Genomic DNA, 23,754 nt, shown 5'->3' on the forward strand with positions numbered 1-23,754 from the left:
AGCGCTGTGGCGCCGGGTGTCACCCTACCAAAACAAGAGGGCTCCGACCCCAGGAATGCAGCAAACCGCTGCGGCGTCAACAACGCACACTCGTCGCGGCCTGTCTTTTCCGTTCCCGAACGCGCTTCAGCCGCGAGAGGGAAAAGGAATGTCCGCGCAAAATAACCTCGCAAGCGCACAGCATCCACACACACACTCACGATGTCACCGAGGCCGGCCCCGTCACCGCGTGCCTGCGCGCATCGGAACGCGTTCGCCAACGCCGTCGCGTCAGGCCAGCAGCAGCTGGCGCAGCGCGGCGGCTAGCGGAGGTCTCCGGGTCACCGGACGGCACACACTCGCACAAACATACACGAGGCACGACGCAGAAACGTTAACGACGGTCACGTGACAATCCCCGGAGCAGGTCTCCCCAACCGGCATCAGGGCGGCGAGGAGCTCGTGGCCAGCCAAAGTGACCACCAGCCCGCGGGGAATGCGGTCCTACGTACCCGGCCCGCGGCACGACCACGCAGTAGAGGTGAAGCCTAGCGTCGACGCTCATCGTCGTCGGGAACTGCTGCGGTGACGGCGCCGATGTCGGAAGGAGCAGCCGCAGAACATGAGGAGCACGTTCACGCGCGCGCCGGCCCCGTCGTCGACTCAAACAACTCGCGCACCCATTGCGTGAAGAACCGAGCGCGGCGGCGGGGGCAGCTGAGAAGTGGATGAAGGCGCGGCCGGCCGCCGGTTAAAATAAAGGAGCGGGCGCGCTATTTCGAGCCCTGGGCGGCGGAGGCGGCGGCTGGGTGGGCCCCGAGTCGCGACGCCGCAGCGGCCGCGGATCGGCGCGGAGGGAGGAAGAGGGCAGCAACAGGACAGAGCCCGCAAAAAGCGTACGGCGCATGCGCAGATCCCCCTCCCCCTAACCCTCCCCCTACTTTCGCGGTAAATGGAACTCTTTCTCGCGCGCGCTCACGGGCGCGAACCCCGAGTAAAAACGCCTGACGCTAGGCGGCGCCACGGTTCGAACCCTACCGACGTTGGGCGCCCCGGCAAACATTTTGCCGGACACCGCGACGCCTGGAGCCGCGCAAAAAATCACGACTGAAGCGGCGCCTAACGGAGGTGTAGGAAACTCCACATCCTCGAAGACCTGCAGTTTTCGGGCGCTAGCGGGCGAAAGTGCACCGCCTGTAAGCTGCGGAGTCGACCCCTTCACAGCCACACCAGAGACGACAATCGCTGCAAAAATCCGAGTTTCACTGGGAGGTTTTAAGAATTCGCTCTCACGCTGGAGGGCTTTGCAAACGCTCTAAAATTAAAGCACTCGTAGCCCGATTTATTAAAAGGAAACATCAAGCACGGACTTAGAAAAATGCATATCTGGAGGTCGGTAGGGATATCTTTTTCCTCTTTCCCCTAAGCATCCTAAAACAGTTCACCAATCCGCTTTTGTCATCGTTCGACAGGTTCCCTCCGCCCCCGCAAGGTAGAGTTACCAGCGACTTTTTCGCACCTTTCCGCCCCAGGGAGCCTTTCGCTAAGCCCCTTTTCCAAAGCTTTGGGCGCCCTACGGTGAGTCTCTTATACGTCGCTTACAATGCTTCAATCACAGTGCTGACGCCGATGCTGGCGTGCCAGAGGTTCTCGCAAGACAACGGTGGCGAGTTAGGGCGCCAGTCGGTTTCTTAATTAGTTCGAAATTCCCCAGGCTTCGCTTAAGAAAAAGAGAAAGGCGCGGGGAAACATGAGAAGAGGCCCATACGTGCTGGTTACAGGTCCGGATCAGAGACAATGCCTTATGAAAATTACTTCCGTCTTCAAGGACGAACGAGAAACAAAAGCCGAACAGCGGGGGCGCTTCAATCAGTGCCGCCATCCACGCAGTGGGCGCCCGTTGCATCCGGTCACACCACATCAAGGTTAACGCGGCGGGTGAGCGTGCGGGCGTGTTCACCGGATTACCGGCCGCCGGCTGAAGAGAGAGAGAGATACGAACGGCTTAGAGCTCCGCCGCCGTGACAGCCCCAGATTGAGCTGTCAATAAAAAGGTGTGCGCGCGCCGGCGCCGTTAGCAACAGCGCCGCACGTGGAACGAAGCGAGCCGGTCGGAAGACGTGGGTGGGAAGACGACCAACGAATTAGGTAATTGAAGCCAGGCGCTTTTTTTTTTCTTTGCCTGTTTTTCCCGTCATTAGCACTGACCAATGAGTACACGTATTTCCTCCGCTAAGACGCATTCTTCGCTACGCGAATGAGCTGGGTCTCAGAACATTTCAATGCGGCCACCATCTTGAAACAGAGCGTGCCCGTTAGGCCAGTGCGCAGCTGCGCAAAGCGCGTCGAAGGGACCGCCTTTTAGGAGCGTGCTTATAGCGCGCACTCTGGCGGACCCGGCGAGAGAGAGAGCTGCCCGACAGCGGACATACTTCAACGACTTCTCTAACACCCATGAAACCACGAGCACTTGCCAGATGAAGAATGCGCACAAATTTATACAATAGGGAACTGTCGCTACGTTCACGACTGCGGATACGAACAAATGACAGCATTTTCCTTAGATGCATGTCTACGGATACGAAGCTGACAAAACAACGGAGCTTCCCAACATACACGGCTGGTGGCGGAGCAGAGGAAGGGAACTGCTCAGAATTTGAGGCGAGGGGCACAATTACGATTAGAACAGGGAAACTCTCCCCTGGTCAGTGTCCCCGGAGTTCAGATTGTTCCCTTTCCTTCGTGCAACCTTGAGAGCAATTAGGACGCCGTAAAGGGAATTCTGCGCCGCGTCGCTAAGTAAAGCTCAATGTAAAAGAAAATAAAAATCGCAAGTCACGGCACGGCCCCATCGAACAGATTCAAAACTCCCGCTCGTCGCTCGTGACGTCACAACACGTACTAGACTTTAACGTGACGTCAACGGGAAAGAAGCCACGGTGTTGCGCAGCAGCCAGCTGCGGTTCCCTCGGCTTCGCAAAAATAACGGCAACGCAACCGCAGTGACGTAAGAAGGCGGGAAGAGATGCGGCGATCAGACGGCGTTATTTCGAGCGCATCACGGCCGGGAACACTTTGGCGCGGGTGTAGGTGACTCGCGCACCGCCACATGACGCGTTTGACTGAGAGGAAGCTGAAGAAGCGCTTTTCCAGATCGAGTACTCCAAAAACACGAAATCAGCGAAAGAGGGTCAGAGGGTTTCGCAAAAGAATATCTCACGCCTGTTGTGCTTCAGCTTCAGCGGGCTTCGCCGAGACGCGGACAATGTGTGGGATCCGCCTACGAATGCACAACGAGCGGTGTTACTTTTAAAGAAAGAAACGGGTCGCGACCAGTTCACTTAAAATTTTCATTAAGTTCTTCTCAGTGTACTGTTCAGGACAGTCCTGGAAATCGTGCTTTTTTCAGTCATATACCTGACGATAACATGAATTTCAAGGCGCTAACAACACTTTATTCTCTTTCATCGCGATTGCCGAAAGGAACGTGAAACAAACTTCGCCCGAGTAAAGGCCACTTTCCTCACTCTAGTTCAACACATTATATGTCGCTCCTAATGATCCTACGCTGGCGTAATAAAATGCCGCCAGAAATTTGCAGCTAACTTTAATTCTAATTCCCTGAAACGTTCTCTCGAAACACTGACCACTGTCACCGAAGCCACGTTTTCGCCAATGTGCTGTTTTTGCGAGTTCGTACCTCCCGACCCCGTAGCAGTTCAAGCGAGAGATGTTCTCCATTAACGCGGCCACTCTTAGTGGCAGGCGTTTAATAAGAGGAATAGGGTGGACTGAAGCTGGCCATTACCGACCGACTACCGCGCTCTAATTATCGACCATGGGGCTAATTTCCTTGAAGACCGGGTCTCTATGAATTACAATTGATTGCTCTCTTATTAGTGCTTATAAGAACGGAGAATCGTCACTGCTAACCCCACCAGTCCGCCAGTTCCCGCCGCCAACCACGGAGTCCTCCATGTACTTAGTGGCCACCATGACAAAAGTCACGAGATTTAGTAGTGGAGAGGAGGAAGTTTTTCTAACTTTAAATCCAATTTTGTTTTTGTTTGGTGGCGACAGGAGTAAAAATGAAAGATATGCGCACTCGCCGCAGCTAGACTCGGTGTTCCTTACGATGGCAGTGGAGAAAATTGGAAGCTGGCCTGTGGCGATAGGACCCCGTTTATAATCACACGCCCAGTCGGAAAAAAAACTACAGAAAATGTTCTGTTGTTACGACAGAATTTCTGTGCGGTTTTTGACGGGAAACCTGTTGTGACAACAGAACATTCTGTCGTAACATCAGAAATTTCTGTAGTTACGACAGAAAGTGCTACAGAACTACAGACAACAGAAATATACTACAGAAAAGTACTACAGAACTACAGAAAAAATCTGACGTTAACGACAGAACTACAGAAAAAATCTGACGTTAACGACAGAAGTACAGAAAAAATCTGACGTTAACGACAGAAGTACAGAAAAAATCTGACGTCAACGACAGAACTACAGAAAAAATCTGACGTTAACGACAGAACTACAGAAAAAATCTGACGTTAACGACAGAACTACACAATATTATGTCGTGTTTTTGACATGGTTCTGTAGTTTTTTTTCGACTGGGCGTGCAGGGACCACGTGTATCACCCAAAACGGAGCTTTCGCAAGCTACAAAAGATAGAAAAATAAAACCAAACACAGGTGTCGTCATCGCTGGGCGATTTTCGCGAGTTAAAATGTACGCGATTTTCGTCGCTGATCTCGGAGAGACGCTACGCCGTCATTCGCTTCAAGCAGGCGGCAACTCGCACCTTTCGGTAATGACGTCACGAGTCTGCATTAATGGGGGGGGGGGGAAATTCGTAAATCCAACTTTCTCGGGGATAAATGCATCTTCCCCGGCCGGAAAAAGAACGTCGTCGTGACCAGAAACAGCGAGAGAATAAATCCTTCACTGAGATCAATAATTTCGTTCAGTTGGCGTCGGCGTCCCTTTGCAACAAGCCCCGGCCGTCGGCACTCCGTTTCGTCCGCGCTCACGCTACGCAGTCTGCCGCTACCGGTGCAAGCTCGGACAGGCAAGCCCTCGGCCGGCGCGTTATCTGCGTTTGCAAGGCGCAAAAAAAAAAAGCAAGCCTACCGCGATGGCGTCACCAGTGGCGAACGCCTCATGAAACACGGCCGCTAAAGCGTGCGCCCGACCATGCAATAGTATATATGCAATAACCGGCGATGAAGCCTCTCTCCCCTTGTCATGAGAACACAAGGTGACCCGCCGTGACGCTTTTGGCCGCGCGCGCTGTCCAAAATGACCAGTGGAGCACCTGTTAGCAACAGCTTATCACTTCGTCAACAAAGGCCCTCGCGCTTTTATTTCGTTATTTCGCAATTCCAGTCTTGTCACTTGTTTTCGCGCCCTCGCCAGAGCTAACTGCAATAGAGATATGCATTTTTTTTTCTGGTCCAAGAACTTCACTTATCGCCGTGGGCTTGCGCACACCGCCACGAAACCCCCCGTACCTGCCATCAACTCCCACCCTTTCACACCATTACCATTAATACTCTCCTATCCCTTCCCTTACGGCGCGGTTCAGGTGTCCACAGAGCAAGTGTGACAAATACTGCGCCTTTCTCTTCTTGTGAACTAATTATTATTATTATTATTATTATTATTATTATTATTATTATTATTATTATTATTATTATTATTATTATTATTAGTTCCGTCAGCGCTCGTTTTTTCTACCCGTTACTCACTTTTCTTTCGGTATTCGCTGGGTTCACTAGCTCAGCTAAACGTTTATTTTCGTAACGTTATTCCTGCGCAAACAATGAAGATTCTGCCTACTCCCCTTTACCACAATCCATGGCCATGAGCCTTCATATTCAATAAAGGACGTTCAATCAATCAATTCAATTAAGCGTCACAGCAATCTTGCGCATGCTCGCACGTCAAGAAGCAGGTTAGTTACTTTTCGCCTCCTCAGCATATGTCGCACCAGCCACTCCCCACTGACAGGTGCCGAACGTTTCGACCACCACGCCGGCACCACCTGCCTCGCTCGGCTTCGAATATACACCTTGGATGTTTGCATAAAAGGTCTGTGCAGTGACAGAGGTTACCGTGCATGTTTTTACGCTGCGGCACGCACCATAAGCCGCATTGAGGGCTTGTTCGCTTTCAGAAAGCCAGCACTCTCTCGTCTCGGCTGCACCATTGTGGTGAAAAATGCAGCGCCAGCCAGGCAAAGCACAGCACTAGGCTACAGCGGCTCTCTGATAATATATCGGGCACCCACGATCGCTTACTAGTGGCGCCCCCATATCACGTGGAACTTGTGCACAGCGTGACGGTGTCGATAGCAGGCGGGCAAAGTGAGTTCCATGCTAAAGTCCCAGGAGGGTGTACCTCTGCTGCCTGACGTATCCGTCGGGTTCGTGGTGGTTGGCCATGGTCATGGAGGGTGCCAACAGGGGGAGCTGGTCTGGCCCGGTGGGCGACTCCGGTGTCGAGACCAGATGCGGTCGCTGGGCCTCGTACAGGGTCACTCGCACGCGCCACGCCTCCTCCTCCTCGCCCCTCCTACAAGAAAACGAGGGAAATGATCAGTTATCATTCTTATCATCAGCGGACAACAGCACACCTGGGCTTCGCCAGATCAATGAATGCAAGGAACACCGCAAACACCATCTTGTAACCCGTCCCTCCCTCCCTCCACACCCCCCCCCCCTCTCCCAGCCCCCACCTTTATTTACTGCATGCAACCGCTGTGGAGTTAAAGTGCCCGGAACAGCAGTAGTAAAAACCGAGCACTGGGAAGAAAACAAAAATACTCTATGTCTGTGTGCATCATCTCTTTCAAATAATATCCTCTGCGTGCGCTGAAAACTTCAAAACCATGGACAACAAACTCACGGTATGCGCAACGGTTCCTGTGGGGAAACCGCCAAGACACTGCTAGGAAGCACCATAAAATCCCTTCGATTGAGTTTGGTTTGCTTTGGTTTTTTCTGGGGCTTAATGTACCAAAGCGATTCAGGCTATGGAGACGCCTTAGTGGAGGACTCCGGGAATTTCGACTAAATGGGGTTCTTTAATGCGCACTGACAGTGCACACCACACGGGTGCCTTGCTTCCCGCCTCCACCGAAAAGCGGCCGCCGAGGCCGGGATTCGATCCCGCATGCTTGGGCACAGTAGTCGAGCGCCCTAAGTTGGTCTATGGTCAAAATTAACGCAGCGCGAACGGATAGGTAACAAACCAAGACTAGACGGGCGCCTATCTGGCCTTCTCCGTTCTTTACCTTCCGCCCGTGTGTTATCACCCCGCGTTAATTTTGAAAATCAGCAATGGCTACCTAAGAAGGGGCTCCTTTTTCAGTTTCATCTTTAGAGCATAAGTGATTAAAAAGAGCTTTTTACACTCGCCCAGAATCATGTGAGACCACCTTGGCCTCAAGCAAGGTCGCACATGCAACCTAGCAACAATTACTTTAACTAGCACTGCTGTCGATGACAGGTGACAGGGGTTGCCTCGTTCGGCGGCCAAGGACGTCAAATACCGGTACCGCGCGAGACTTTTGACACGCTTCCTTTAGCGGGAGGATTCTTGTTTTTTTCCATGTCTGCAGCTTGGTCTGTCCACCCTGTGTCATGGATTACGAAACTAGAGCGCCCTCTCCCTGTCGTCGACACCGGAATAGCACGACCAGCTTCATTATGTTTTTTTTTTTTTCTGCATTTGTATTCAGTGAACAAGCTGTCATGGCTACGCCCTTGCAAGACGCCAATCACGACATCGCGCTGACGCAACTCTCTAGCATTAAGCTTTAAAGGTTCCTAGCGATGTCCCGACCACTGATCCGCGATCGACAAGGAAGCAGGCCCGCTACTGGCAACCGATGACAAAGTTTCCTTCCCGTATACCAGTAGTATTCCACAACCCCACCAACAGAAATTCTTGTAATAACAGAGATGCCGTAACTACAACACCGTCTGTTGTTTTTTGAAGTCGCCCGCTGACCGCTTCTTTCGCGACGACAAACGACTGTGCAATGCTATACAAAGTTTTGCTCTTACAACAGGATGTCGGAAATCTTTCTGTAATTTGCGCCGACCCTGTTCTAATTTCTAACAGGACTGCAGGGTAGCCTGCTAAGACCGTTGCCGCTTCGGGCGAGCACTAATCAGCAGAAAAGACCGGGAGAGGAAAAGGGAGTTAGGCGATCAAGCTCAGAACATTTCTGTCGTAGACAAACCTCACGTACAGTGTGACCTACGAACTCCGAAGACGAAGCGGTAGTAACGAAAACAAAATGGTTTAAAAGAGTGCAGAAAGCAGTACAGCACCCATTAAAAGGGTGCAACAGTACTCCAATTCTCCCTTTATCGAGGGTGTGAGTTATAGACACGAAATGCACCTTTAAGGGTGTAATTTCGTAATAAATCTGCCACGCCACGCAGGAAAATGAGTCACAAATACCAATTGAGAAAAGCCTCTTCGAGACTGCAACAACTGACAACCATAAAAAAACAAAAAACAAAAGAAATACGACCAATGGAGTACCCAAAATTTAGGGAGGCGTATGGCCGTTAGGACGAGAGTACGTTTCTATCCTTCGCCATCACTTCTATCCTTCACTCAATACAGAAAAAGCAACTCCATATAACGTATAGACCTTCAGCGTACCGCTCTCCTCACAGCACACCTTCTCCTGGAAGGCTTGGACGGGTTCCGACTCAGCGATATAATCACGGGCGGCCCGGGGCAAACAAACTTTTTAACGGGGATCCCTGCATAGCTAGGCTTCCAATAAAGTTCCTCCTTCTTCAAGAAAAGTTTCCTCCGCGAATAGGGAAACACAACACCGCACAAATGCGACTTCGCTCTTCCTGTCGTGAAACCGAAACCACCAATCAACGTCGTTATCAACGACGACTTCGCGCGCAAAAGGGCCCCGCCTAAACATGGGCGTGTCCGGCCGGCATTCGCCTAGTTGGCTGCCTTCTCAGTGTCTCACGGGACGAAACAAAACCGCCGCAGTCCCACACTAGCAGGGAATAAAAAGCCCACACACGCCACCGTCTCTGACGGCTCGGGTAAGGTCAAGGGCAGAGCGGCGTTAGTCGTCGCCGCAGCGGCGGCACGCATGGGGCCGCCTCTCCCCCATGCGGCCGAGGACGCCCACGTCCAAGGCCGACGGCGAAAACGGCGACGCGGGAGCGCTAATTACGCCTCTCTTTAGTAGCGTCCCAAACTTGATGATTAGCGAAATTAGGTGCGTGAAAACGGAGCTAGAAAATGCTGCATTCGGGCATTCCATAGGTCGTCCGCGCGTCAAGCCAAGCGAGCGCCTTATGAATGAATGAATGAATGAATGAATGAATGAATGAATGAATGAATGAATGAATGATCCGTTCTTTAGTCCAAAAGTTTGCAAGCCTGGACTCGGCCCTGGCGGCTAATGCAGGTTGGCCCATGATGAGACTGTGGCGCCAACTAAGAAACAGACAGGTGGTCGTAACTAATCCGACTTCAATAAAGCGCACGCCATGACTCGCAGTGGTCCACTGTGGGCTCCTAGAAATCAACATAGGAACACGAGCAGGAAGTAATTCGAACGAGCCGGTTTTGGTCAATCTGTAGTATGGAAAACAATACCGTCGATTCATCTTGGTTGGCCCAATGTAAAGTATGCACGCTGGGAAGTCGTACTTCGCTTTCGGTTGGAGGCTGCGGATTCGAGCTCAGGATCCAGACAAAGATCGGTGACTGGGCTGGGAACGTTAGTATAGCATTAGCATATTATAGCCTCGTATACACAAACGTGACAGAATGCAGGCCGAGTTGAATATTAAAGAACAAGAGTGGAGTTTTGAAAAGGTAACACGTGACCGCTCTACTCTACTCTTATCCATTGAGTTTTCACCCTCTCCCTCTAAAATAGGCGTAATTCCGTTTCCTCAACGGTAGGGTCCTGCAACTTTTTTTCTCCTCACTGGTTGCTTCGGGTTAAACCACGATTGTTACCAAGAGGTGGCTCTGAACGCAACCTAAAGGTAACATACACTCACTAAAGGCAGGAAATGATTACGGTGAAAATAGTGTTAGCGTTGTCGTGCTGTCACCTCGTGGCTCTGTTCACAGCTGGTTTTGTGGCTAGTCAGAATTAAAACCATTGCATGATGCAACCTAAAAAGGAAGCAACCCCCCCCCCCCCCCCCCCCCCCATGAAAGATATCGGTAGCAAAAATTATTGTGCAATCAAAAAAATTGATAAAGGTTGCATATGCAGGATTCGAACATATGCTTTAAACGCTAAGTGCTCACGAAAGCAGTGTTAATCCATTGCACCACTGAGGCAACGAGTACGGGAGGCTTTAAATGCGCTCTGATTCATTTTCACAATATTCCGCTGTCACCAGGTGACGCTGTTCAGAGGACCCTACCGTTGAGAGAACGGAATCATGCCTAAAAGAGTACCCGACTCAAGTTCTTTTCGAGTTCGCGTAAAACTGAGCGCTTATCTCATTGGATCGGGAGCTTTATTCTCCGCGCTGCAACATCCGAGTTCACTGGGTGTCGGCGAACGACCCTGAGTTCTTCGCAAAGCCCCACCTCGTCTTTTTCTTAAGCCGGTGAGTGAGCATAATGGTAATTCAGAGCGGAGCTCCCGAGTTGGCCTAATCCTGGCGAATGACTTTCAAGGCCTCGAAAGGTTAAACTACCTTTTCGTGGCGATTTAGTTAGTCCGCGTATATGCTTTCACAATAAAGAGATCATTACAGCGGATTCGAACCGGTCGGGTTCGAACCAGGGCACTCGGGTTCAGTAGCCAAACGTCTTAAACACTGAGCCACAGCAGTGGGTAATCTGGTTTAAGTAGGATTAAGTCGCCGCTTTTTTTTTTTTTTTTTTTAATTCAAGGTCACAGAGACCACCAAGACAAACAATGTCTTTTCGGCTTAGTGATAGCGCACAAAAAAAAAAAAAAAGCTGCTCGCATTACAATCAACGATATCTCAAAGCGCACTGCATAGAGACCTTTTCGCATTTGGCCTTTATCTAAATCCGACCGGGAGTCAATCGAGCCTCTGACCTTGGGCTCACTGCACGAAAGCTGCGGTTTCCGGCTGCGTTACATCAGGGCGTCGAGTAAACTCCCTCGGGCCAGCCCACCTCGCAAAGTATATCAAATATCTCCCCGCGCCTATATACCTGTACCTGATCGAAGCACGCAGTCAGGGCATCCAATCACATTAATAACTACGCGGCGAGCAGCCTTCCGGCCGGACGCAGGGCGGCTCATTATCCACAGTTCGCCGCGGTTATAACGGGCGACGCGTGCCCCATCAACAAACCGCAGCGCAATGCCAAGGCGGAGATGACAGGAAGTGTCGAGTGTAGCCGCATACAGGTGTGCATGTATATATTCAACCAGGGGCTGAGCGAGCAATCGCGCTCGCGTATGATATAGAGCGGGCAGAGGAAACGCGCCAGTGCGCCACGTACCCTTTCCGGGTTCTGTGCCGGGAGAGTATAGTAGGCGGTGGCCCGCGAGCACCCCTCCTTTTTTGCCTATGCGTATGCGTGCGCGCACACGTTGCCGAGGAAGACAGACACGCGAACGCGCGCGCCCAAGCGTGGTTTCTCTGCTGGCTGTCGGTGCACTGCGAGTCACGTGACCCAGGCCCGTAGTGTGCGAGTGGATAAAGGGAAACCGGAAGTGCACGCCGGGCGACGTTCGGTCTCGCTCGCTGGATTGCCGTGAAAGACAACCAAGAAAAAAGAATAAAAAGAGAGAAAGTAAGAAACTGAAGCCCGACGAAGACGGAAACGCGGCTAACTTATATGCGTGAGTCAATTTTAAAAGCAGAATGAAAATAGCCAGACGCGGATGTGTCGCTGGCAGTTCACGGTTCCGGTGTGTACGGGAATTTATCCTACCAAATGCCTAGGGAACGTGTACACTGCACGAGGAATGAACGAACGAAAAGAGGAAAGGAAGAGGTCGGAATGAAGGGCCCGCGCGTGTGTATAGATAGAAAAGCGGTGTCGTCGCAGTACGTGACACAATTGCCACCGTCCTTACAGAGGCACCCCGCTCGGAAGGAGCGCTGTCAGAGGTCTGGTCAGCGAGAAAGGAGATAACGGGGCCGAAGGCGAAAGATAGCCTCGTGCAAAGCCAGCCACTATATGCACGCGACGCCCGTACGTCCCTAGAAAAGTGTACCGCGTTTGCTCGAACTCAACAGGCAGCGAGCTTGCTTCTATGACTCAAACCATCAACTATACGCTGAACTGACTACACAAAGGAGCGACCAACATGGAAGGCGCCATTCATTCACAGACACGTCGTTCCATACCCCATATGCCTGTCATCAGCATGGTCCAACAACAGTGGGGGAACAGCAGGGAGATCGTCCAACAACAGGTCCCTGCTCTGTTATATGCAGCTGGGCTAGTCGGCTGTCGTGTAAGTGGCATCCATGTGTCTTCCTTGTCGCTTTGTCGTTCGGCACTCTTGTACGCAAAAAATATTTAAGCAGGCTTTCAATGCATGATCCATGAGAGTTTCAGAGTTCAATACATATAGGCTAGAAATTCCTAAATAGTACTGCGAAGAATGAGAAGCACACAGTACGAGACCAGTGCGCAGCTGTAACTTTCACTTTACTCATCTTTATTAGTAATGAGGCATACGCACGCTGCCACTGTTATTTCCATGCCAAAGGTTATTTCGCGCTTCCGATTTAAAAAATTCATACGCAACGCCGATTAACGAAACCTCAAACTCGAAACATGCGTTCACTCCCCTTACCCTGAAGTGGTGAATTGCGGTTAGGACGCGGACAATCTAGCGGATTAAGCGTGCGAAAATGCGACACACCGAGCGGGGACAGGAGGGCGAGACGCGTACGCGACGTAGTTGGCTAGTTTACGCGAGCGAGGTCGCCAGCGGTGAGCAAGCGGTGGGATATGCGGCGGACGGAACGGGAAAAACAGGTCGACCGAAACTTTCTAAACCGAACGGCCAAGCTTTTCAGCCGCCCAGAAAGCTGCTGTAAAGAAAGAAAAAAAGAGAGAAGAAATCCAGAAGAGAAGGAAGTGAAGGCAAGGAAAACAGCTAGAAAGCGAGTATACCCTAAAGAAAGCGAAGTTCGCCTCGTTGTTGCTCCAACGGCAGCAACGCGATGTGCTTTATCCCTCGTTTCTCACGCGAGCTGCGGCATAACGTGGACCCGGAACTAGACGAAAAACTTTGCATAGGGGCCGAAATATGTATGCAATTTCGACGCGGTGATCTGCTGCGTTTCGGTTTTCACGCCTACTGAATAATGCGCTGACTATTCAGGAGCGGATGAAGGGGATCGGGAACTACCTAAGCAATAAAGGGCTCTCCACAAATTTGTTGTCCGTACATTTTCTTTTCCTTTAGGCAAATAGCATATACCGCTATCTTATGATGTGGTCACGCCCTAGACAAATGATTGGACGGAAAAACCGGTGCCCCAGTTTTTTTTTTTTTTTTTTTGAGGACAGGAAAGGCGCAGCATATGTCAAACTTCTTTGTGAACACCTGAACTGCACTGTAAGGTAAGGGAGGAAGTTGGGAGCCCAAGAGGTGCCGCAGTGGAAGGGTATGTACAGAACACTGTAGACTACTTGGTTATCTTTCACCTGCACAGAGTGCCACTGACATCGCAAAGCACGCGGACGCCTTAACCGGTTCGCCTCCATCGATTTGGGCCGCCGCAGTCGGGTTCGAATCCGGATATACCCCGAATCAGTAGCCGAAAGTCTTAACCACTGAGCCACCGCGGCGGGTGCGCCGTATGACGAGTTCCACGACTTCATACGGTTTTTGCAAGACTTGTATGGAAACCGTTAACGTTAAGAAAGCGCGTTGTGTATTAGGCAGACAACGCATGTGGAAACGTGAGGGTTCCTAACAACGCCATGTGTGTCATATGGAAATGATACCAAAAGTGAGAGGGTGTGGGAAGATCTATGGACTTCCACACATCTTTCTAATTCATATGAACTTCACATATACATAATTCCATATGAGCGGTGTTTATAAAACGTTAAAATGTGATCATGAAAACGAAAGGAACCAGGGGAGGAACGGAGAGATTTTGCTACACTTTAGAAGTTTTAGTACATACACATAAGAAACGGCATCAGTCAACTTGCGATCATGCACCTGGTTACTGCTAATAGCATACCGAACCTTCTCACTTGTTTAAAGGCTTTAACCATGTTGACATGTCAGACAATTACTCGTGATAATAACAAATAAGAATCGCTTATCTCATTTCATTATATATTGCAGATTCAGAGCGCACGGAAGATGCTGTCCGAAATGCAATATGCGCCACATGAATTTATAAGCTACAACGCAAAACAATGGCCTACTGCATAGTCCTAAAAAGCCCGACGATGGCTTTGTGCGTTAGTGATTCGTGCACTGCCGACAGACAACTGGTTGTATCTTCTCTTGGGAATACTATGTCACTAGGACTAGGGTGTACCTCAATTTACACCGTGCAAAGTAGATCCCTGTAGTGCCGACAGACAGCACATATTGTATGTCCTGTTGGGAACACCAGACTATTTTAATGGAGGCAGCTGGATTAGAGTGTAAATCAGTATACACCATACAGAGTAGGTTTCTGTAGTGCTGACAGACAACGCTTTGTATTGCATGTTCTGTTGTGAACAACAGACAACGTTAATGCGACTAGGTTGCACATCCGGGTGGGTTCCTGTAGGCCGGCAGATAACATGTTTATACTCTGCTGCGAACAGATTACTTCAATGTATTATGACTTGCATCAGAATATGTTGGTTCGCACACCATACCATGTGTGCCATTGGTTCCCAGTCACAGGCTGATGTCTGATGTGTACTTATAGTGCACACAACAATCTGTATTCTATAGTAGAGACATCAGATGGTTCTCATGTGTATCCACGTGCATATCACACTTTATGTATACCTCCGTGGGTTATATATAGTTTTCTCCGACAAACTCGGTTCACCAGCTTGTTGTCCGCGCCAGACCGTAGCACTGTAGAAAAATGCGCAACCGAAGGGCATTTAGCAATATTATTACATCTTCATTTTTCTTTTAGCGGAAAGCCTCGCGCCCATTTAAACGGCACGCTCGAACACCTGGCACTGTGCTGCATGCAAGGTCGCCGAACATTGAATGTTTCACCAAGCTACTCCATAGCGCCGCAGCTGTTCAATTGTTTTTTTTTTTCCTTTTCTTCGCGGCTGCACAGGTTTTCGAGCAGTCGGCCATACTCCGTTAATGAGCTCCCTGCACCGGAGGTGATGTCATTCTTTTCGCGTTAAAAGAATCGTCGTTGATTCCAACACAATCTAAAAACTACACAGAAAATTTTCTTTCACGAAAATATTTCTGTGCGATTTTCGGCGGTGAACCTGTAGCGGCTAGACCTTTACTGGTAATGTAATGTCAAAATTTCGTGCAGTCAGCCCAGATAGGCAACTGAAATCGCGTTGTGGCAAAAGCACGAAACATTTGCGTCTACTCATAAGCGAATATATATATATATATATATATATATATATATATATATATATATATATATATATATATATATATATATATATATATATATATATATATATATATATATACATGGGGGGGGGGGGGGGGACTAGCATCTACTGAGTATGCTGTTGTGCACCTCCGGGCACTGCACACAACAGCACGACACCAGAGCGTGATTCGCATACCTCCGAAGATTGGTATCCAAAGAACGCGCAGGATCGAGCTATTTCCATCATATCAAGACTAGCTCCGCGAGATCAGCGCAACAATATGCATGAAGCTCATTTCCCGCGTGCCCTACAGTCAGAAAATGCCACCAGATGGTTCAAGCAGGCCGCAATTAACATGCATCATGACAGAGCGGAAAAAAGGTAAATAATATCAAACACCTCCTCGCAGATCTCACAGAAAGGCAGACCAATGGGCAAAGAAGCAACTCGGGCAAATAAATAATCGTTACCGCGATGCTGCGCCAAGGCAATTACTGATGCCGGTACAGAGGATCGAGGAAGCCCGGCAGCTTTAACGCGACAGCGCCCTGAACCGAACGTGCTGCCTTCGCACCGCACGAACCAAACTACAACAAAAGAGCAACAGTAAGACATACCGCGGCCTTCACGGCACCGCAGCGCTCACAATAATCACACAAACACACGCGCACCTACGTAAGACAACGAGACAAACGACAGCGCGAGCAGAGCCGGAACGGGCCTACTTGTCGGGAGAGAGAGAAAGGGGGTGGAGGGCGCTGCCACACAGTTCTTCGCACAGAATAAGCATCGCATAGCGGACGAGGAGCGTGTTCGTTGCGCAAGATGACACACACGCACAGCGCGCAAGCGCGCTCCCGCGGCCCGCAGAGCAAGATTCCGGTCCAGTACAACGCGCACGAGCACACACGAGAGCCCCCCTGAATTGCAAGGCAAGCACCACACAAGAAGCGGCAACAGCAACGGTTCTTCCTCCGTGCTGGCAGGCAGCGCAAATCTCCGGCCGAAGCGGACCGACCCTCAATCGCGGCGGCAAAGTGGACGACGCCGCGGCAGGTCTGGCTGCAGCTAGCCACCCATACTACAGCCATTTCCCGCTCCTCCTCAAAGTGGGAGAGGAGATCGCTACTCGCTGACCGGTCTCCTCAGAAGAACACGCTCCAGAAGCCTCTCGTTTCGTTAATTTGCTCCAAAAACATAGCCGTGCGCGTAGCAGCAAATCGAGATAGCAACGAAGCATTCGCTCAAGCAGCACAAACCATTGACCCAATAGTGGCACATTGTTGGCAATGTCCGGTCCAATATAGGACCAGTACAATGCCAATACAGTACCGATATTGGAGGCCAATGGTTTTTGCCGCTTGGGTCGCGGTCCCGCACCGCTGCCAAGAGAAGCGGCGCTCGCTCACGGCTGACGACGACACGCGCCAGCCACACAGCGCGCCCAAAGCAGCACAGGGAAGCTGACTTCTCGAAGCCCGATGGGTGCAATTGTATCAGCCGTAAACCATTCCAGACAATTAAAGCCACAACAGTGTGGTACGTGGCTCAAATGCTGAGCCGCTACCCCTGCTCAGGATGTGTCGGCGACCCGTGCGTCAATTTCCCGCCGGCAGGCATTGAATCATCAAGCACGATTTGTCGCAATCAGTCTGAAGAGGAGTAAACGTAAACGGTTCGCGTCCGGCGACACGGCTGCACGGCCTCGAAACGAAAAGCGCGCACATCCGCTAGAGCAAGCGCTGCCAGAAACGTTGAACTATAGTATTATGTTGTCCACCTGCTTTTATCAGAGTCGCAGTTGTCGCATCTACGACTCAGCCAGCGATGCAGAGGTAAGGGGCAAAATCCCTGGCGGCGTGCGCAGTGCCGCACTGTTATGCCCAGCTCGGATTGCGCTGGTTATAACCACAGTTGAACTACATCGCCTAACCGGAGGTGGATTACGTAAGTTAACCCAGAGTAGGAATGCACCGGTTGCCGGAGTTGCAATACAACAGATAAACAAACAGCAGGGCTACACCGTTATTCCGGAGCTTTGCTATATCGGTAATGCTTTAGTTGGACTACACCATGCAAGCCTCTCCGCGTAGTGCGCAATTCAAGACAATCGCGCAGTGCAGGTAACAAAAACCGTGAGCCCAATATTGGCGCCGTGTTTGCAATAATTCCCGGTCAAACATATATGACCAGCTCATTACCAAGAAACTCCATATTGCTCCGATGGTTCGTGAGCACTTTTCTTCCCCTTGCTAGCGCAGCACACGGAGGCTGATCCAGCGCTCTCTCCCACGTATGCCTCGCCCAGCGCTGCACGCAAATTAACGAGGCGTTGTCGAAGCTACACAGCGGCGGCGGCAACACGTGCGCCGTGGCCTTGCACCGGGCCGCATCAAGGGCGACGGTCGTAGCGCCGCCGCTCCCCGCCTCCTTCCGTGCACTGCGTTGTAAAAATAGGGGAAAAACAAAAACGCAGCGCAGCGCGCCCCGCCAGCGGCGGTAGTACAATGGGGGCGCAGGCTTTTGTTTTCTTTCAGCCTCGTTGTTTATTTTCGCTCCGCCCTCCTCCATCGGTAGGAGGGAGCCTCCATTACCCCTTTCGGCGGAGGCAAGCCGTCCGTCACGCGCTGCTCAGGGCAGACCGAGCACAGGCCGGCTGTTCCCTCACCGCTGCTGGTCTCTGCGCCCGCAGTTGGTTTTGGTTGTAAGCCCCTCCAGCCTATATGCATGACGTCCTGTCCACCACGACGTGCGTGTTATATGTTGCTGCGCACGCTTGCTTCGGAAAAGAAAAGGGGGAGACCGGGATAGCCACGCGCACTGCAACACTTCGTGCGCACGCACAAACCAAATCATGTGTGTTCTCCGAAACCATCCTGTCTATAGACTAAGGCGATAAGGGACGCTGTGTGTCCAGCTTGCGCAGTGAACCATTCTGCATGATATAAGGCCAAGCTCGCGTCTGCGCGATCTTGCCGCGTGCAACCTCAATGAAACACGCGCTGTTTTCGAGGTGGAGAACGTCGAAGCTAATACAGGCACTGCCAATATCGGCTACACTGGCACTGCCAGTGTAAATTCTCAGATTCCATGTCTATTGCGTGTCGCTTAGTCTTTCATTCCTGACAAACCAAGCTCATCGGAAAGCTCAGTCGGATCAAAATAAACCGAGGCGATAATCATAAGTGCCCAGGCACTGCGATGCACGTGCGCGAGATACGGCTAAGTGCATCAAAGTCCGGGAAAAGGAAATTTGAATCCAGCTTGATCTGAATTTGAGCAGCTGACTACAGGGTGTAAAGTTTTGCATTGGCACGCAGGTTCGCAATAAAAAATATAATTAGAAAATTACTTTAACATCCAGTTCTCCTTTGAGGTATACAAATCTAGACGAATGTCAATGAATGCCTTTTTGTCTCCTAGGGAAATAATTTATGCACATTCAGGTTTCGAGCAGTTCGAAGAAATTACCACAGCCACTGACCTTCGGCAAACAGTGTGTCCCTTCACCGCATCGCGGTTGACTGCCGAGACAGGACAGCTTCACAATGCGCGGACTACAACTCGGAAATGGGGAATGACAAATAGTAATAAAATAAACAAACGCTTCGTTCCAGCGAGAATGCCATTAGGTGCGATGTAGCAGCGATGACAGTGATTAACACAAGAGCGACGTGAAATGATGGTAGGCCGGGTGCAGAACAAATTATTCGGGGCTGGCATGAAACATCCAGTTAAGGGGGTCAGGAAAAAGAGAATCATGTTTAACGATCAACGCCCGTCCCGCAAGCTGATTCCCAGAGGGACAGCAGTCTGCGCCAAAGCTTCGTTACTCGGGGCGGACTAATAATTATGGTGATGTGCAAGAGTCGAGGCAAAAATCCTCAGCTACTACCATGGAGGTAAAATGGGCGTTTAGAACCACCCAAGCAATTACTTTTACGAGGTGCCACAGAAAACCCGCGCTTTGAGAAGGCTCTGCGAACATACAGTATTGTTCAAGACTTCCCAGTCCACCGAGTCCTGTTTGCCCATGGAGCCGCGCACACTCGTGCTCCCAATTAAGCCCTGTGTTTCATTTTTTTTTGTGTCTCTTCAAAACTGTGGTAGCGAGAGCCCTCCGACCTCCCAAAATCTTGAGCATTAGGGAGTACAGTATGTCGTTACACAGGATGCTAAGATGGACTGAACCGGGATTTTGCACTCACAGAGGAGACGGTGTATTTTTACTCAAACACCTTTAATTACTCCACGACTGCCGTCAGAAGCTCCCGACGATTCAAAAAATGCTCACGAATTATAACTCAAAAATGCTGAAATTTTACGCGGGCACCGAAGGTCGCGCCGAACCGTTCAACGGCACTTAGTACACATGTGCGTACGTGCACCGCCCTTCCGTCCATGGCAGACGGAGAGCAGCGATAGGCGGCCCGAACCGCGTACTAGCGACGCGCTTCAGAGTGGTCAGGACGGCATACGGACGTGGCAGTAGAGGTCAACCATGGAGCTGTTTTCGAGCCAACCTGTATACGGCTTGACGCAAGGCGTGACTTCCACCAGACCGAATCAAGCCCGCCATTACGAAAGCCCCCAAAAGATACGAAATAAGCAAAAGCGACCATAATGAGTGACTATAACACGCGAATACATATTACTACGCGTTGACCAGTTCCTGTGCGCGGGCGCCCACCTGTCGAGGAGATGCCTCAACGAGCCGCTAAGTACACCCTGCCCCGTTGTTAGCCTTAGGACGAAGAAGACAAAGCAGCGACGGGTCGCCCCGACGGAGGGTAGGTACAGAAAGAAGGACGAGCGTACACACACCACCAGACGCCCTGACTATATATAACATCCCCTTCGCGTGGGTCGCAGTAATAGTAATAGTTATCCCGCGGGAAGCAAGCTCCAAAGCTGCATGTGGGCCCCGCACACACGTCCGTCCGTCCGCGGTATACACAAACGCGGCGCGACGAGGGTGTGTATAACGGGTCCCGGTGTATACAATCAACTACTGCCGCACAGGCAAAGCTCGAAGCGGCGCTGGCCCCGAAACACATACACACAAACACCAGCTAGCGAGAGAGAGAGAGGTGTTACGAGGTCTCCTACTAACCACCGCGCGCGGGCGGCCTCCACGTGCGAGCGTTTACGCATATGCCACTCTGCCCACGCCGTTCACTACTGGCAGAGAATGCTAGGCCCCGCTTCTTTTCTGCCTCGCGAGTGTCGGCGTGCGAAGAAGAGCTAAAGCGGATCGAGAGCGTTTGTCTGCATGCGCGTCGGCCGAGCAGACCGCGCACTCGCTCGGAACAATGAGCGTCTTTGAATGCACACGCCAGCGCGAGCGGTGCCGTGTCTGCGGCGCTGCTGCTGCTGTGGCGGGTGCGTTATGGCGTCCCTCGCAGAAGGGTGAGCCCACGCGATTGTTCCTCAGCGTGAGCGTATATAGGGAAGGCTGCCACACACACACATGCGCACACTGTGACGGTGGGTCACCATCGCGTGCAAATCTGGCCCCGGTCGCAACGGCACAGGCTACAGAGACAGAAAGGTCGGTGCTGCTGGCGTAGGGCTCGCTATTGTGGGCTACTCTAGGGGCACTGTCTAGTTCATTATGTATAAACGTGCGATGCCTCAGACCAGTAGGTTGTTGGGCAGCGCCTTCGAGAGAGGGAAACCGGCCCCCGATATACTGTATTCGCGAAGTTCTGGCCTATTAATTTTGAAGGTGTGTTAAGTACTCGAATGATGTGAATGAAATACATGAACTGTCGCCGTCCACCCTGGTCTCGGTCAGTCGCGACGACAGAAGTCAAGAACGCAGTTAGTTGCAGCCCTAGCGCTGTTCCATAATGGCTGTATTAAGTAAAGCGCAGACCGATAGACTGTACGGCCAGGCTAAGCCCCCAGAGAGACCGAGAGTCAAGAACGCAGTTAGTTGCAGCCCTAGCGCTGTTCCAAAATGGCTGTATTAAGTAAAGCGTAGACCGATAAACTGTACGGCCAGGCTAAGCCCCCAGAGAGACCGAACATGCTCGAGTTTTGGCCGATCTACAGCTGTTCTCGTCGTTGAAGTGCATTCGAGCGGCTCAGTTACCTCAGAAAGTATTCGGTACAGTTGAACAAGTCCTAACAGCAACTGGGTACCTTTGCCGGGGCAGAGGAATACCGAGCTTTCCTTTTTGCAAGTTGCGAACACGTCTGCCATTCATTTCATCAAGCAGCCATGGGAAACTTACTGACGGACTTGCGAACCCGCTGCGCGTGCCCTAAACGGTGGTTCAGTTTAAGAGTCCCTCACCCAGCAGTAGTCCATCGCCGCATTTCCAGAAAAGAGGAGCGACACGTAGAAGCTCCGCTCCTGCCCTGGCCGCCGCCCTCCATCGCTGCAGCAGACGGGACCCACAACCGGCTTGCCGGTCACAGTCGACCAAACAGTAGTCTCGTATGCTTACGAAAATCACGCGCAGTACAGCTACGCATAGCGCGGAATAGAGACGTTTGTGCGCGCATCAAATGGCGGCTGCCTATACCACTGCTGCTGCCGCAGACTCCCCCCCATCTTTTTACCAACACACAGGGACACGAGAGAAAGAGAGAGAGAGAGCCGACCGGAAACAAAACGGCAATAGCGTTGGCGGCAGAGGCTGCTGCAACGCAGAAGACAACGACAGCGGTCGACGGCTGTCAATGCACGAGAGATCGCCGCGAGGGATCGCGCAGCGATTTTCCGGTCTCGCAGGGGCGCGTTCCCGATCGCCGCCGCCGCCGGTCCCAGGCACGACAACGACGACTGCGAACGACGATGACTGCCTCTGCAACCCTCCCTTCTCTCGGGGGCCTCTGTCTGTGGTGGCGGTAGGTGAATGATCCGGTGTGGGAAGAGGAGGGGGGATGTATGTTGCCGCTTCGCCCGGGTGCGTTCACCTTCTACTCGTGAGGAGAACGTAGCGTCGTCGTCAGCGGCGGCGCCGCCGCGTTGGGAGCAGCCATGCACATGTGTGTGTGTGTGCACAGTACGTGTGTACTCGTCATTGTCGGCGTCGTCTTCCTGCGAGTGCATCCAACCGGCGAACGGGCAGCTCTTGTGGCCGTGACGGCAGCAGAGGAGAGCGCCCTGAAAGAATGGGGCAACCGGAAGCAAAGCGACGATATTCAAACTCGGAAGCATTAAAGTCCTCCTTCTGCCGAAAATCGCGTGCTGGGGTTGTTAAAACGAGCCTTTACATATGTGTCAGGTGGTCGTTCATATATGTGCTATATTGCGGCTCTTTGCTAATGAGCACGTGGGGGATAACAGGGCACCAGTTAAGGGACTAGTTAGTGGTCAGGCAACCAGTCAACTATACATGCACGAGAACGAGGAACCCCAAGGGAAGACCCTGACAGTGACCTCTGACGCTGTCTCGTCATACCTTAAAAGGAAGAGGTGAAGTGCCCTGTAAGGTCGTCAACAGTGCATGTTTTCTCGTGTTTTCTTTTTGTGTGTGTTTGTGTTTCCTGCCGTTTCGGGCAGCCGGCCCGCGAGGCGCGCGGGCGGAGCGACGCCCGTACCCGGGGAGGGGGGACCTTTTTCTTGTTTTTGGATTACAGTGTGAAGTGTCCCTGCTTGCGCGCGTGATCTGTTTTGTGTCTTTCTTGAGGGGCGAGGGGTCTCGCGCATTGGGGGGCACTCTGCCGTTCGGTGTTTGGCCTGGTGGTTAGCGCGCCAGGCTCCGAACGTCGTCGGCGGACCCCGTCGAGCGTCCGTTTGGTGCTGTTTTTTTATTTTGTATGTGTAAAGCGCAGTCGTAAATCTCGTGCGCGTCCTTGAGAGTGGAATGCCAGTGGTGGAAAGGCCGGGGTTGGGACGCTTCGGCGAACTGGACCTTGGCTAAGATTTTCCATGAATCTGTGAACGGGGGGGCACCAAGGACGTTTCGCGGAAATGGAAAGCGCGCGAAAACCAGGAGGTGCGATGGGTGGCCCGGGGAGTTGCGGCCCGAGCGAAGGAGAAGACGGACGTTCTCCCGTACGCTCGCTTGGGACGACGGACTGTCCTAAGCCTGAGGGCGACCCAACTCTGTGTTTCATTTGTTCTTTCTCTCAACTATGCTGTGCTTGTTCATCCATCCGACCTATTAGTTTAATTAAATAAGTTTGTTAATTTAATTCGGCCCATTGAAATTCTTTCGACGAAGCAAGGAGACGGGACCATT

The 23,754-nt window shown here is 51.6% G+C and overlaps 1 protein-coding gene across 1 annotated transcript in view; it reads right to left on the reverse strand.

The window, feature by feature from the left end:
- Positions 1-23,754, reverse strand: part of LOC146179470 (uncharacterized) — a 165,028-nt gene that overhangs the window by 18,816 nt on the left and 122,458 nt on the right. The window contains exon 3 of the mRNA XM_084579088.1: positions 6,389-6,562. Coding sequence (XP_084435214.1) covers positions 6,389-6,562 — 174 coding nt within the window. The remainder of the gene's footprint in view (positions 1-6,388; positions 6,563-23,754) is intronic.

This window comes from Amblyomma maculatum, chromosome 9 (genome assembly GCF_055883805.1).
Source record: "Amblyomma maculatum isolate TAMU_Amacu chromosome 9, ASM5588380v1, whole genome shotgun sequence".
Lineage (NCBI taxonomy): Eukaryota > Metazoa > Arthropoda > Arachnida > Ixodida > Ixodidae > Amblyomma > Amblyomma maculatum.